Raw genomic sequence first — 16,186 nt, 5'->3', positions numbered from 1 at the left:
TTTTTCTTTTATTGAAGTCAGAGATAATGCTTTTATTTGCCTTAAACTCGACTTGGAAACCAAACCAGTTAATGACTACAGACACTGGTTATTGATGTCATGAAGCTCTCTAATGGCAAATATAACTGGAAAATTGATGCGGCTGTCAAACTTCTTGTCTCATGATTAAAGTCCAAACCGATGTCTCGACAGACCGTTTAACAATAATGGTTTTGATTAAAGAGGCCCTAATGGACATGATATTTAATGAATTTTGGCCTTTCTTATGTTTTACATATTGTGTCATATTTGGGTTCATATTAGTTATTTTTCATATTTAAATTGCACATCTTTTACTGTTATAAACGGCATTTACAGCTACTGTCATATAAAGTTTTAAATAATCTACCCCATGAGAAATGTTTGTCACGCTACGGAGCAACAGAATTAATTTCTGATACTTAATTTTCTGATTTAGAATCAGATATTTCAACGCTGCATTCCTCTTTCTAATGTCCATGAATCCGTGTGTGACGCCACTCTGCTCGCCAGGTATCTCTTCTGGACCGAATGGGGCCAGAACGCCTGCATAGGCCGCTCCCGCCTGGACGGTTCAGACCAGGTTACCTTGGTTAACTCGGGCATCATGTGGCCCAACGGAATCTCCATCGACTACGAGGTACAACTGTTCGCAGATGCACAGACACCGCGCTGTACTGCCTCATCTCTTTTTGCCGCTAAACTGTGACTTTGACTAAGAGGTTTCGGTTTTGTGATATGCATTTTTAAATGACCTTCCAGGAAAATACATTATACTGGTGCGACGCTCGCACCGATAAGATCGAGAGGATCAACCTTGAGACAGGGGAGAGCCGAGAGGTTGTGCTGTCAGTGGCCAACGTAGACCTGTTCTCAGTCGCAGTGTTTGGGGCTTACATCTACTGGTCTGACAGGTAATTTATTACTTTCATAAACGCGCACACTTGCAGTGCCCTGCAAAGCCCACAATACGAACCTGACAAAACCCCTTTGCTTCAAAGGTTCCAGGAGATATTAAGATCAGCAGTTCCTCGCAGTGGCGATCGCTGCGTATTTTCTTAAATGCTCGAGGTAGAATTCACTGTCCTCTTCAAGGGTGAATCCTTCCTCTCCCTTTTGTAAATTTGATGAAGCCTCGTTTCCTTTCATGGAACTGGTCGCTTGAAACCTTTTCACACACCCGCAGTTCTTTGGAGACCTGACTGAGACCCGTTGTAAGCTATTGGTCGGTTAAGAAATGAGTGTTGAATAATTAATTGCAAGGCTTATTTGTTTGTTTGTTGTGTTTTAAGGCTGTCTTGCACTGACTTGAAGATCAATTATCTTTCTCCCTTCTCGCCCCGCACCACCACCACAGACTCACAATGGAAAGAAGCTGTTAGTTTTAATGTGTTTTGATTATCAACAAGTTTAATTGTATGTCATTACTGGGTGCCTGCAGTCTTTGATTTTGCTTTAATGGTGTCAAACAAACAATCAGTCTTTATCTATCTAGCTGACTTTGTCGCCGACTTGCACTTACAGGGCTTACTCCAACGGCTCCATCCGGCGTGCTTTCAAGGCCGACACCAGCGACGCTGTGACTCTGAGGAGCGGTCTCGGAGTCAATTTGAAGGATGTGACCATCTTCAATAGAGGCAGAGAAAAAGGTACGGATTCTCCTCCGGCAAACGTGATTGCGAGGGCGCAGAAAGTGAGAACAAATCAATGATTGAGGTTTTGTTTTTTTCTGTCCTGCAGGCACAAACCCGTGTGCCAGGAGTAACGGAGGCTGCCAGCAGCTGTGCTTCCACCTGGGCAGCGGTCGCCGGACGTGCTCCTGCGCCCACGGCCGCTTGGCAGAGGACGGCTTCGCCTGCGAGCGCTACGAAGGTTACCTGCTCTTCTCAGAGAGGACCATCCTGAAGAGCATCCACCTCTCCGACGAGAATGACCTCAACTCGCCCGTCCAGCCTTTTGAGAACCCGGCCTTCTTCAAGAACGTCGTGGCCCTGGCCTTCGACTACAGCCAGAAGACGTCTCGCAGCAACCGCATCTTCTTCAGTGACGTCCATTTCGGAAACATCCAGATGATTAGCGACGACTGGACAGGGAGATCTGTTATTGCAGAAAGTGAGTAGTTCCCAATTCACAAATCATTCGTAGCATGCGCACAAGTAGCACAGCATTATCATCGTTGCAGCTTCCACCTCGACGTGCCCACTTCTCCCTTCTACTTTTTCCCCCTGCACTCCCCTGAAAAAAAGCGTTTCATGCTAAATCAGCAGTGCATGGTACCTGTGTTTGAAAGGTCTCTGCTTACTGACTGTCACAGATTGAATGATGGATCCAATCCTTCTCTATTCTTTCACTAAATCCCAGTCAGGCCTTTGTTGATAAGCTTGACTGGAGTCAGATGAACAGCAAAACCCTCTGTTCTGCTCGGCTGGCGTCCTCTCTGCCATTCTGTGAAGTTTCCACAGGGAGCAGAGCTCAGCACCTTCCCGCCCCCCTCAAACTGCCAGTGTTCTAACCCCCCTGCCGAGGGGAGCTTTCTTTTCATATGTTTATCTTCCATAAGATACCATAACATACTTTGGCATTTGCAAAATGCTAAATTAAAGTGGCGCATTAATTCATTTGAGTATTTTCATTTTTGCAATTTAAAGACTTGGTGGAACAAACATATGTGGTAACAGTTAAATTGCAGAAAACTGTTATGATATCATATGACGCTCAATCTTTGATGTTATGCAACTTCTCCTGCACTGCATCTAAAAGCAAGATCTCATCTATTTTCCTCTAAAAGATTCTTCCTGCTTCACGTCTTTGAAGGTGAAGATGTTAATCATCCATATTTCCCTAATTAAACCCCATGTCCCCCATTAATTACTCCCTTGCACGGCCAACGATTTGTGAGAAAGTCCAAAATGCCAGATGCTTTTTATTGCAAACCATTAATTACTGATAGGTAATAGAAAAGTATTCTTCAGTGCAGTTTATGGGTTTTAGACAAGGAGACACGTACAGAAATTTTGGCATTGGCATTAGAAAAATGATTTATTCTATTCTATTTATTCTATTGTACTCAGCATTACATATACATATGTATTTGTAGTCCTTACAGTTTTTTCCCCCAAAAAACATTTAATGTAATGCTAGTCTCCCAGAGTATAATGCAACAGTCAATTGCATGTACATAAGTACATAAAAACCCATTGACACAGTATCACTGCTGTTATTCTGATCTCATGGTATATGGTATATCACATATAAACTGACGCATGTGCAATATTGTTTTTCATATCGCGCAAGCGGTCACATTCAATAGGTTATTTATGAACCCATAGGCACACACAAGGGAATCTGCTCTACATGATGAAACGATATGGCCGGGTTTTCTGTCAGTGATTGTCTCTCTCCGAAGGTTTCCTCCCTGTCAGTCACATCGTTGCACCCGACCTGGCAGGCTGGGAGGACGTTATCACGGTCTCTGTTTAGGAAATTGGCTCACACTGAAAATGTATTCAGTGTCTCAGTGACTGTTACATCAACACGGGAATTCATTTCCCCGTCAATCATCAAGGAAACATAACACCAATTCTAACACAATTGGAACCTGCCATCTGTTACCAGCCTCTTATTTGATATTATCCCTAAATCTGCAAGGTGTAACGGCCCCGTATAACTACTAGATAAGTTAAAGATAAGTGATGAGATGCGGTGTGTGTTAATTGACTTTGTTTTGGACTCGAGCAGAGGTCTTACGTGTCTCCCTTTTTTAGATGTGGGTTCAGTCGAGGGCCTGGCCTACCACCAAGCCTGGGACACGCTGTACTGGACGAGCTCCACCACCTCCACCATCACCAGACAAACTGTGGACCAGGAACAAGTCGGGGCCTTGAGTCGACAGGCCGTGGTCACTCTCTCGGAGGACGACCATCCGCATGCCCTGGCCCTGGATGAGTGTCAAAGGTCAGCAGTCGTACTAAGTCAATGAACTCTCTCTCTAAAAGGTCCAAAAGCCAAGTTCCTTTACTGTCACTAACAGTAAGTAAGTGAGTTGTTATCCCTCAGAGCCTCAGAGGAACTAGATTGTGGCTGGTTAAGGTCACTGTGTCTTTTTCAGTCTCGTGTCTGCAATGTTGCATAAACGTCAACAAGGTCACACACGCTCAGGGTTGGTCAATTTCAAAGTTAGTGGTCGGAAATGACTGTTACCTCAAACATTTACATGCTAATCATGACAATTTCTCAGAAATGTCCACTAGAATAAACTTCCGAATTCATGACGTTTTTGACAGACATGGATGTTAACACCCCCCCTCTCCCTTTGTCAAGAGGCCGCGCTTGGTCACGGGAAGAGAGCGTTGTTTATGTTACCTTGAATAAAATCTCCCATGGCCACTGATTCATGACGTGAGCTGAGAGTGACAAATCAAGTTAACAGTGACTCGCATGACCCACATGACCGACGTGACAATATATCTATGTTTATTTTTTAAATGTTGCTCTGGTAATGGTTTCCATGAAGTATTGATGGATTATACTGGATACGGTAAGTTGCTGCCAGCCTACTAAAATATACCATATGTCTAACATGAATCATATGTAATCATGTGACTAAAATGAACCATATTTGTGGGCATGCCTTTTTATAACATGTTAACATTCACAGCTCCCATAGTATTTGCTGTGAATGTGATTCATATTTGCTTTTAAAAATGTAGCAACCTAAATCAGGGCCAAGCATTGCAACTCTTCAATATGTCTGAGCCATAGAATTTGTTCAGGTTTGCATTTTCACATTTCAGGTGTAAGTGTTTTTATCTGTTCTGAGCTGTACTCATAGCTTTTGGAAAACCAAAAGATTTAACAGTTCATTTAGTGTGCCAGTAAAAATAGAAAAAGGTGATGGCTGTTGTTCAAAAAAAAAAAAACACCTCCGTCTTCCTGTAACATCTCGTTCACATTTAACACTTGCAAATTCATGAATCTAAAAATGTTTCTGTGAGTGGTCTTAAAAGACTGAGTAGTACCTTGCTCCCCCTCGTCTTACTCACTAAATTAACTTCTTGACCTCCGACTATATCCTTGGTTGGCAATTTGGCACTATATCCATCCCAATCCAGAAGAACCGCCTGATAATTAGAATTCAAACTCAAGTGATTAATTAGCACTCCCTGGTTGTGACTTCTGACCCGAACGCATATTATCACACTAGAGAGAACTTCCACGACTTCATCATAGAAGTGAGTCCCCAGGAGCAGAAAAGGTTTCGTTTGTCCATGTTCAAACATATCCCCCTTTTTTCTTTCGTGGTCTATCTGCATTGCTGTGGATTTAAAACCATCCGTTTTGCGGACCAATATAACATGAGATATAAATCTTGTATTTATTTACTCGGTTGTTATCATCTGTGTTTTCCCTATTCTGACTCCTCACCCAGGAGAATATGAATAAATGACCTCCATCTCCCAATGTGTGCTGCTAATCCGTTTGATCAAATAGAAGCTTTGCTTTATCGGCTATGAGCCCCTTCGGGGCAAAAAAAGGGGAATGCGATGACGGGCCACGGACGTCTCGGCAACATGTGGATAACTGACTGACACGACTGCATCGATTTAATTCTGGGGGTGTTGAAAAGGCCTCGGACCCTCATTCAATTTCACCAGAGACTGTGGACTTCTGCCATATGAAAATACTGCTGAATAGTAACTACGTGGTTGCTTTGGTTGTCCCTCCTCACGTTAGCCTGATGTTCTGGACCAACTGGAATGAGCAAAGACCCAGCGTCATGAGATCCACCTTAGCAGGCAAGAACATGAGGGTCATCATTGGTTCCGACATCCTGACCCCCAACGGGCTGACTATCGACCACAAAGCAGAGAAGCTCTACTTTTCCGATGGGAGCCTGGGCAAGATTGAGAGATGTGACTACGACGGTTCCAGCAGATACGTGAGTATGAAAGCGAGGTAAAGGAGATTCATCGGGGTTGCGGTGGATTTGTTTATCTCCGTCATTATTTACATCTGCCTTTTCTGTGCCCCCATTTGGAATACCATGAATCCGATGTGCACGCGTAGAGGGTGCGTGCCATACAAGAACGGTGCCGAGGCCAGAATTGAACTCGATGAATGAGCGGTGGCTTCATACTTTGATAATGCTTTCCGGACTCTCAGTGATTGAGATGTTTCATTAGACAACACAGGAGGAACAAAGGTGTCGGTTTCATCTGCCTTTTTTTTTTTTGGTTCCTTCCACTTAATCTCCCAATCCTTTAGAGTTGTAAAGCCTGATCCTTTGTACAGCAGATAGGATCAGAAAAACCTCTTGATGTTTTTCTCTGATATTTCAGCTCTGAGGAGACAGATGGTTTCCTTAATCAAAGAAGCCATTTACTTCTAAAGTAAAGGAGCTGAGCAAAGGGAGGGGGTTTTTTTGTCCATCAAAAAAGAAGCATGAATATGCGACAAAACCACAGCTGGGTGAATATAATAACACAAATGAGTTGACAGAATATAACAGATTCCAATACATTGCTGTGGATTTCAGTGTTCTCTTTACGTAACCTCAGCACTTTGGCCCATCTTAATTAGTCAGCCATGTGCTTGCTGAGCAGGGTCAAACGGCTCAGAAAGTCCCCACCTTTGAGTCCCCTCCTGCCCTCGCTGCAGTGCGGTTCTGCTAATGAAGGCTTGGCCCGTAAGACCGCTGTGGGCGCAAATTCACCGTTCCAATTAAAACGTGAGGTAGCTGATTGGCAACTTCAGCACTTATTGAAACTGCTTTTGTGAACATCGTTAGATATCAGCATGTTCATACCATGGATACATTATTAGTAAATTTCAAACTGTCTGGGAATGATTAGTGTCAGTTTTTATGTTTTAAATTTGAATGTCTCCACGTCAAACCAAGACACAAAGAGTTTGCTGGAGATCACAATTGAAATACGTTTTTTCCGAATTGCTGAAGAGTCACGAGACAGACCTGAGGAGGTATGAAATATGTTCCCATTTATCCTAAACATGGGTTCAGCGTGAAAATAATACGCTGCTGGCTGTAAACTTAACGTTTCCCAAATCTCATTTACCCATCAATATGTTCCGTCCAATCCCATCTGGTGTTCCACCTCCCACTCTCTTTCTCGCTCTGCCTCTTTTCCTGTCTCTCACTTGCCCCGATGGCCAGTTGTCGCTTCCACACGCTGGGCTTCTTTAATCAACACCTGTCCTGTTAATCCCGCTATGGCACGGGGCTAATGTGATGCTGCTTACAAGCCTGTCCCACTAATGTCTGAGACCATAGAACTGCCGCAGACCCGTATCGCCCCCGCAGACTCACACACACACACACACACACACAACCTGGAGAGGGCCCCCAGGAGGCTTCTGATGGATTCCTGCCTCCCTGCCAATGACACTGTCATTTGCTCCCCCCAACATCTGGGTTAAGCAGTCAGGTGGGCAGCGGGTCTGATGTGTTGACTAACGAGTCAAAATGTCGTCTCCCGCATCAATTTTTAGAATCTCACTCAGAATTCAGCCAATGCTTTTTTTCTAGTCAGATCTGAAGTGCAAATATTGACTCTGGGAAATATATGTATTCTCAGGTTATTGCTTTATTATCTCCTCTGGCATATAGAATCACTCACATGTGTTTAGACAAGAGGAACGTTGAATGTGCAAAGCAGTTCTAACACGAGTCCTTTTGCGCTACAACGTTCAGGTCATAGTTAAATCGGGACCCGGGAACTTCTACGGGCTCGCCATCTACGCAGATTTCATCTACTGGTCGGACTGGGCCCGCCGGTCGGTGCTGCGTTCAAACAAGTACACGGGCGGTGACACCAAGGTGCTGCGAGCAGACATACCTCATCAACCAATGGGGATCATAGCCGTGGCCAGAGACACCAACAACTGTGAGTACTTGGACAGCCAAAGATGTCAAACGGATGCAGCGTTGTGTCTGCAAATGTTTGCGTGAGGTGTGTGTGTGCCTGGGTGATAGTGTGTATTTAATTGGCAGGAGTTTACTGAAAGCACGTGTAAATCCATTAGCTTATTTTAGTTTAGGAATAGACCAAAATGCGTTGCTGAGTGTGCTTTTCACTTAAGCAACGCGAGAATATTACAGCAAACTGTACTTTAATGCATGAACACAGTTTCCTTCCACACTAGCCTGTGTGACATTGTTTCATTGGGGGGGGAGAGTAAGAAAGCCGGACTGATTCTGGTTACTCGTGGCCAACCTCAACATCTAAGCGTTAAGTAAATGTTTTAATTTATTTAAGTAATGTTTTACATAAGCTGGCGCTTTTATCCAAAGCGACTTACAATAAGTCCAGGGATTACAGATAGAAAGGTGTGATTTATAGTACAATACCTTCAAATAATGAAATCTAGAAAAACAAGGTTTAGCTGAATTTAGTTTTTAAACTTTAAAAAAAGTTTCATCGTTCATCATCTTTCTGACAGGAATATTTATATAATATTCATTTACACATTGAACAACATATTACCTGTTAAACATGAGTAAAGGTAAACAACAATTGGGAACTATTTTTTTATTATTCCCATTATGGTGTAAAGCAGGTGTGGCAAATGTCCTAATTCGAATGGTAGTAAACTTAAGTTTTAAAGGTAATTAATAAAAGGAAAAGTAGCTTGCGTTGTAAAGGGGGTCTCTAAAGTGTTGTATAAATTTGTTTCCAAGAGGGACATGAGGGAAATGGGCTTCAGTGTGTCCCCCTGGTTGCACCCGGACCCCCGGAGCCGCACTGTTACTCGTTTATTTCTCGTCCTGAGATGGAATCCCGAGTCCTTCAAGGGCACAGCTTCACGTTGTGAACAACAATGGTCGATCCGATAATCAGTTTCTACTTTTCCGGTCCGTACATTACCGTTAACCTTTCGCCATGAATATCTTGAATGCAAATAATGATGCAAATGGTTTACTTGAGTTGCAGCGGAGGGGAACGGTTTCTTTGCTCATGAATAAAATACTCGTGGCTGGAGGGCAGGTAATAACACAGGGTCTCCAACGGACACCCATGTCTCTGAATACTTGCTCTTGATATTATGTCTCTTGTTGCTAGGCCTGTTTTCTCAGGACTAGTCGAGCAATGAATATTTATTTTATGTCTGCAGTTTGGTTCGTGCAATATAAAGCGATACATGATTCCCACCGAGCTACACAAAGCTTGTTCATAAAGTGCCGCAGGCAGAGAAGAACCAAAAATCGTAATACATTTGCCACCAATCACTGAGGATAGTGGCAGCCTCTAGCAACAGAACAGCCCCTTCTATTCATATGTTGTTCCATTGTGAGACTTTAAATGACAACAAACAATAAGGGCAGCTTTTCACACTTAAATCAGACCAATGCTTGATATGAAAATCAAATAAATAGAAATACATGGCCGATGATTTTTTTTTTATTGAATAACAATGACTCAGCTGCCTCTTTTTGGTTTAGTGGTGTGGTTTTGGAGTTTTACTGGGATATGCGATTACAAACAACTGCATTCCAGAGCATATCGCGTCAGGACGTTTCTCAGCTGCAATGGAAATTTAGAGGAAAAAAAATCAACATCCATTATCTCCTGCATTAACATTAATGATTTAATGTTTCGTGTCAGAGCCTCACAGTTTTTAACAACCATTTCGGCAGTACTTCTCTCCAATGGGAAGTCCAGACAATCCAACGATTTTCAAGGTTCGTTTGAAATATGACTCATTAATAACACAGGCGACGGGGACGGCTCAAACAATAACTCCATGAAGGAAGTGATGACATCTAACAGACTTTGCACGAGGGGAGGTCTTCCCCTTTGATCGCCTCTGACCGCTCATCGATTCTTTTCGACTGTGTTAAAGGTGAGCTATCCCAGTGCCGGCACATGAACGGAGGCTGCGGCGACCTTTGTCTCCTGACCCCGGACGGCAGGGTCAACTGCTCGTGCCGTGGGGAACGTGTGCTGCTGGAGGACAACAGATGCGTGTGTAAGTCGGGACGGCTTCAAAATTCAATCGTGGCACAAATACTACAAATAGTAACTCTTTGAACATCCCCGTGAATAGATATCGACAGGTAATCTTTGTGGATGCATTTACATGTGTAGTTGTATAACCTTGCTTCCCCACTCGGGTTGCGCTCTTGTTTGTGGCGTTTACACAAACCTTTGATGTTTTTTTTTTTAATCGGTTCAGTCAAGCATGAACTGTCAAGAACAGAAAGTCGTCTCTCGCTCCCTCTTTGCTAAAGCACAACGTTTGCAATGGTTCCAGTACTCGTGCTTAACACCGCTCTGGAAAATAACACTCATAATGTTATGTGCCAGCAGATAGCAGGCAGCAAACTCTAAGGTTTTGTATTTGAATAGCTTAGTTTGAAATGTGATGTGAGGATAGAGGAGCCGGCGAGGGGAGATGTTCAGACCATGGAGGTGTGACCACAGTGAACACGGCAAGGGACCACCAGAGAGGGACGGTGGCCCGGATGTAACGAGTGTTTCTTTATTCCACACCCCAGTTCTGCTCCCTGCTGGAGCAAGAAAGTTACCTTTTTAGTTTGTGAGGCTGAGAAGAATGATTGATCAAATGATGTGGACGTATTTATTGGTGCAATTTAAATTAATTAAACTTAATTAACCGATGTTGGAAACAACTGAATGTAAAATATTGACATGCATAATTAAATCAGTCTACTAAATTCGATGGATGATGTGCTTCATGCCAGGATTTCAAAGGCATATTTCCCTAAAGCTGAGGTAGCCTATACAAGTAGGGAGTTATGTGTGTTGAGATGTCGGCAGTCACAGTGCGTCACCGTCATTGTCTTCCCCTGCAGCAGAAAACTCCTCCTGCAACATTCACACTGAATTTGAGTGTGGCAATGGCGAGTGCGTAAACTACCAGCTAACATGTGATGGAGTAGCCCACTGCAAAGATAAATCGGATGAGAAGATGCAGTACTGTGGTAAGAAAACAGAAGATTCGGTTAAGAGTGCAAAGTATTTGATCAAAAAAAAAAGTGTTCTTTGATTTAGTATTCCCGGGAGAAATAGCTGACATGTGATGTCATTAACATGCGTGGCGAGCATTTAGTCATATCTCATTTTTTCTGAATCTGCCCAGACAACAGGAGCTGTCGAAAGGGCTTCCGACCCTGCTACAACCAACGGTGCGTGGCCAGCAGCCGCTTCTGTGACAGGATCGATGACTGTGGGGACAACTCCGACGAAGCTTTCTGCGGCAGTGAGTCGCAGCCGTTTGATCTCCCGCTCAATCCGCCCGTGCCTCCGAGGGCGCGATCCGGTCGCGCTAATGCTTTTATTAATACGCCGCGCGAGGTCCTCGTGCCGCGTTGAGCCTTCACTGTCTAATGAGCCCCGAGATCATAAAAGTGCACGAATTACCGAGAGGCTCTGAGCCGCCGCTCTCTTGTCAACAGGTCCAGGCTGACTTTGTTTTTTCGGCCTTTGTGGTTGGAATACGTGCGGTCAAACGAAATATAGTTGTGTGCGTCCCCTCGCTGTAATTGGACCCAAGTCTGATGACTGCAGTGTGTGCTCTCGCAATACTGAAGCAGCAGGCGGGTTGAGCCCACAAGGTGTTCTCTTAATTAACGTGGACCTTCCAATTTAGCGGTCTTAGATTTCAGGAAGGAGTTTGTTCCACTGCCTCGTGAATTTGACATCAAGAATAAACTTCTCCAATGCCATTATAATATGTGATTATTGTATCATCATCCGATCCAGTTTTCAACTGGGATATTTTTCAACCCCCTCCCCCCCCCCCGTATTGTTGTCAGCTCTACCTGTAATTGCCTCTGAGTGCTGTTTCCATTACCTTTTTTGAAATGCTAATTCTCCACACACACGCCCTCCTCCCCCCCGCCAGATGTCACGTGCGCCTCCTCCGAATCCTCGTGCAAGGATGGAAGCTGCGTACCCAGCTCCGCCTGGTGTAACCAGGTCATCGACTGTGCCGACGCCTCGGATGAAAAAGGCTGCAGTGAGTCCTCCAACCCGTGATGATGTTGAAAAAAAAAAAAAAAACACGCCGCTCTGCCTGTGAGCCGGACGGATCCAGTAACTTTCCCCCCATCTGCTTCGTATGTGTTTTGACCCCAGACCACAGCGACTGCTCTCACTTTTACAAGCTGGGGGTGACGGAGAAGGATTTCATCAGCTGCAACTCCACCTCGCTGTGCGTCCACCGCACGTGGATCTGCGACGGGGCCAACGACTGCGGAGACTACGCCGACGAGACCGGCTGCCAGGGTGAGGCCCCCCTCACCCCCTCCCACACACACACACACACACACACAGTCAGATTAAGGAAGCCAGCTTCAATTAGAAAAGATTTAGGACGGATCTCACTTCCAGCGGCGATGGTGACGGCTGGTATGAAGTATTCCCGGAGAGCTTAGGGAGAGTTAACGGCCTCGCTCGTCGGCGACGCGGCGGGCACTGACTCGTGGTCTCGTTGTTTGTCCCCCAGTCTCCCACGGGCAGAAGTGCGAGGAGGGCCACTTCGCTTGTCCGAGTGGGAACTGCATCTCCAGCGTGTGGCTGTGCGACGGCCAAAAAGACTGCGAAGACGGAGCGGATGAATTCCAGTGCGGTAAACCCAACACGCCTTACATCTCACGGGCGAGCCGCCGGCTTCCCGGTCTGACGGTGCTCCGTTCTCTCGCTGTCGGCTGTTAGAATGGGTATTCATTTTGCATTGAGGAGAGGCTATTTGTTGTTTTGCCTTTGTCCTTTTGAATAGATCCGATGCATCACCCCCCCTCCCTCCCTCCCTCCCTTTCTCCACCTACATTGAGAAAGAGGCTTTTGAGGACACAATGTTTTGTTTCCCCTTCTCTCTTTAAATAAAGATGTAGCACACTTCCTGCGGTTCAGTTAAATGATTGCGGCATCAGTCAGTGAATCTGCTGTACTAAAGACGGGAGATGGGTTCAATGGAAAAACAGGGACGCATGAAGGGAATACACATTACAATACAACTCCTCCACTTCCCCTCACCAGGAGGAGCAGGAGCCTTCTTACCTTTGCTTTGATCCGTGCAAATATATGCAGAGATAACTGGGACAGGCAAGATCTGTCCAATTAAACGGGGGAGCATAATTAAGTCATGGTATGGATTAATATATTTTGCATTCAAAACCAATAGCTCGCACACAAAACCATCACATTTTATTACTTTTTGCACCACGCGCTGGGAGCTTTATTGGTTATAGGTAGCTGTTAAGATTCATCACCGTCACACAAGGTGATTTAATCTGATTGAGTAGTCCACAAATACAACGTCAATGCCCTCGCTGGCTGTATTGGAGTTGTCAGCCTTTTGTGATGTTTCTCTAGTGCATAAACAGCACATTGTTATTCCGGGGGAACGATTTAAAAAAAAAAATATACAAACAAATCAACCCAATTCACAACGGGTCTCGCGTATAAGTCGGGAGAAGAGCGAATTTGTGCATTTCCACATCACCTTAAATTATACTGAGCAGGTAAACCAGCCATTAACAAATGTTTGATGAATCGCAACGTCATGTTATGTATGTGTTATTACCAATTTTTGTAAAACACTTTCATTTCCTCTCACCAGTAAAGAGATAAAGCATATGCTAGCCTGACATATTCAGTGATACAAGTAGACTGCGACTATTCTATATGTATATATATATATATATATATATATATATATATATATATATATATATATATATATATATATACATATATTATATATAAGGACAAATTATCTGAGCAGCTCTAATAATATCTCTAGCGACCTTTCCTAATAAAGTGTAAGAAGTCATGAAGCTCTCAGCAGTGCCGTCATCCGGCCCTAAAACCATCCAGACTCGCGTTGTTTGGGACGGATTTTCCATCGGGGACGAGGTTCAAGAAGAGCAACGCACATAAAATGTGATCGTATAACTTTGATTCCTTTGCCTTTAAGAGTGTTTGACTGAATGCTGCTGATCTCCTCCTCGTCTGCGTTGTTCTTTCTGGATGATAAACCAGAACCATTGTGCTCAATTCCACTGCAGCAGATAGAGAAAGGAAGTTCAGTGCGATCCAGTTTACATATTTAATGCTTTTTGAGTTATCTGGTTTATTTTGTAACTCGGCCATGAATTTTCTTAGAGAGATGCAGAACATGTGAAAAGTATTTACATTCCTTCAAATAAAATCTCCTCCGTATTAATGCCTGTGTGAAAGGATAATATCTCATTCTTTCAAATGCGCCGATATCAGAGCTGGCATGAATTATGCCACGGTTCTTTGAGAAGTTCTGAATAGCTTTTCGGGACAAATAGACAATATTCCCATTCCGCTCAGTTAATTACCATATAAAAAGCTCCAGCCACTGATAATCTGACTGCGGACTCAAAGTGGTTTGAGGAAAACGTCATTAAGTTCGAGAAATTTGAAATTCCACAGCTGATTAGATGAAATAGTCGTGTGTCACTTCACAATGCATAATGCGCTCTCCCAGCTGTGTGCAACACTATTGAAAGACTTTAAAGACTTTCTTTGATACATTTAAATTGCCGCAGACCCGCTACTGCGTTACACACGCATGAAACAGCTGTGGGCGCATTTGAAGTGCAGATCCAGAATCACCTGCAGAAAGTCCGGATGAACGTGATTTCCAGATTGTGGATCCGCTGTGATCTACAAAGTCTGACAGGAAGGACAGAGACAGTGTGAAAATCCCTCCTCCCCCCCCCCCCCCCCACACCCCAATTCCTTGTACCGTGGGACGACCTGGAGCACGGCCCTCGTCCTTCTTCTCTCATCATCTCATCAAAGCCCCGGCAGAGTTTGTCGGGGCGGAGATCTGAGGGGAAGAGACCGGCTCCCCGGGGAGAGCGGGTGGCTCAGCGACGCACAGTCATCACAGATTATGAGGAGATCCACATTTCAAACAATAGCTTTCATGTAGTGATCAGCGGAGTGCTCTCTTAGTTGACACCCACCTGTTTTCTTCTAACCCTAGCCCGGTTAATAAGTGAAGGTCAATAATGAACACTTAAGTGCTTCGATGAGATGTCCGTTCCAGATACTTGGGTTGGATTTCCTGAGTGTTTTTATTTCCCTGCACAGAAACCAGACGCGTTCATCAAAGTATCTTTCTTTCTGTGAGAGAAAAGGAAATTATTGATTCACAGTGGAGTGAGAGCACTTGTGTTTACTGCTAAGTACCGCAACTTGAGAGACAAACAAACGTACCGTGGGGCGAATAAAAGCCAACAAAACAAACTGCCCATTCTATCGGGTCTGCCGCGTTTCTTCTTGTTGTTGTTGTCGTCGTCTCCTCCTCACTTTGTTTGATTCATGGCATTGAAACTCCCTCCCCGCAGACTCGTCGTGCTTGTGGAACCAGTTCGCCTGCTCCAAGAACAAGTGCATCGCCAAGCAGTGGCTGTGTGACGGGGAGAACGACTGCGAGGACGGCCTCGACGAGAGCGCGCAGATCTGTGGTCAGTGCCATTTTCACAATCTGCCGCTGGTGCACGAGGTCACATCCGCCGTATTCCTCTGCGTGTTTACGTGTTCCCCTGAGCAGGGCTGGGAACCAGTGGACTGAGTTGAACATTCTTAATGAGACAACAAATGAGACCGCGGGCCTTTCTGATGATTCCAGTGGGGCGAATAGATGTTTTCATCACTGATGCCCGAGAGGCACGACTTTATGCAATGGGCAGAGTGTGCGTAGTGCATTGTAGAATGAAATTAAAAGAATCCAAATGCAATAAAGAGACAAGAATGGCTTCTGAACTTTGGTTGTGTAATTGGATTGTAATGGAGTGTCAAAGAAATATTAATGAAATGGCCCGGAGGACAAAGTGTCACAATGACGCAGAAGCTCGTGGAAAACAAGATAAGCATTTTAGATATACTTGTATTTACCTTTGTTTCTCATCGGAGGAATGTATTTCACTCCCTGCCTTATGTCTTGAAGGGTAGATAAAGGAGAGTATTGCTGAGTTAAAGAAGCCACAGAAGCAAATAATTGTTTTCTCACAATACCGCTGTCATCTAAATTAGCTTGCACAGGAGAACTGTTTCCCGAAATGAATTAAGAGCTCGTTCAGGGCACAGAGGGGTATCGGATCAAAACCGTAACAAAAACCTACTTCTGTGAGCTGTTATACTGTCCA

General features: G+C 44.4%; 1 protein-coding gene across 1 annotated transcript in view; it reads left to right on the top strand.

Moving 5' to 3' along the window:
* Positions 1-16,186, top strand: part of lrp1bb (low density lipoprotein receptor-related protein 1Bb) — a 138,415-nt gene that overhangs the window by 82,881 nt on the left and 39,348 nt on the right. Inside the window, exons 37-50 of the mRNA XM_078091226.1 lie at positions 532-658; positions 781-932; positions 1,543-1,667; positions 1,759-2,130; positions 3,783-3,972; positions 5,752-5,956; positions 7,727-7,919; positions 9,877-10,002; positions 10,850-10,978; positions 11,137-11,256; positions 11,902-12,015; positions 12,135-12,284; positions 12,505-12,627; positions 15,386-15,505. Of these exons, the coding sequence (XP_077947352.1) occupies positions 532-658; positions 781-932; positions 1,543-1,667; positions 1,759-2,130; positions 3,783-3,972; positions 5,752-5,956; positions 7,727-7,919; positions 9,877-10,002; positions 10,850-10,978; positions 11,137-11,256; positions 11,902-12,015; positions 12,135-12,284; positions 12,505-12,627; positions 15,386-15,505 (2,246 nt within the window). The remainder of the gene's footprint in view (positions 1-531; positions 659-780; positions 933-1,542; positions 1,668-1,758; positions 2,131-3,782; positions 3,973-5,751; positions 5,957-7,726; positions 7,920-9,876; positions 10,003-10,849; positions 10,979-11,136; positions 11,257-11,901; positions 12,016-12,134; positions 12,285-12,504; positions 12,628-15,385; positions 15,506-16,186) is intronic.

The sequence above is a fragment of the Gasterosteus aculeatus genome, chromosome 16 (genome assembly GCF_964276395.1).
Source record: "Gasterosteus aculeatus chromosome 16, fGasAcu3.hap1.1, whole genome shotgun sequence".
NCBI lineage: Eukaryota > Metazoa > Chordata > Actinopteri > Perciformes > Gasterosteidae > Gasterosteus > Gasterosteus aculeatus.
This window is presented reverse-complemented; position numbering and strand designations above follow the sequence as displayed.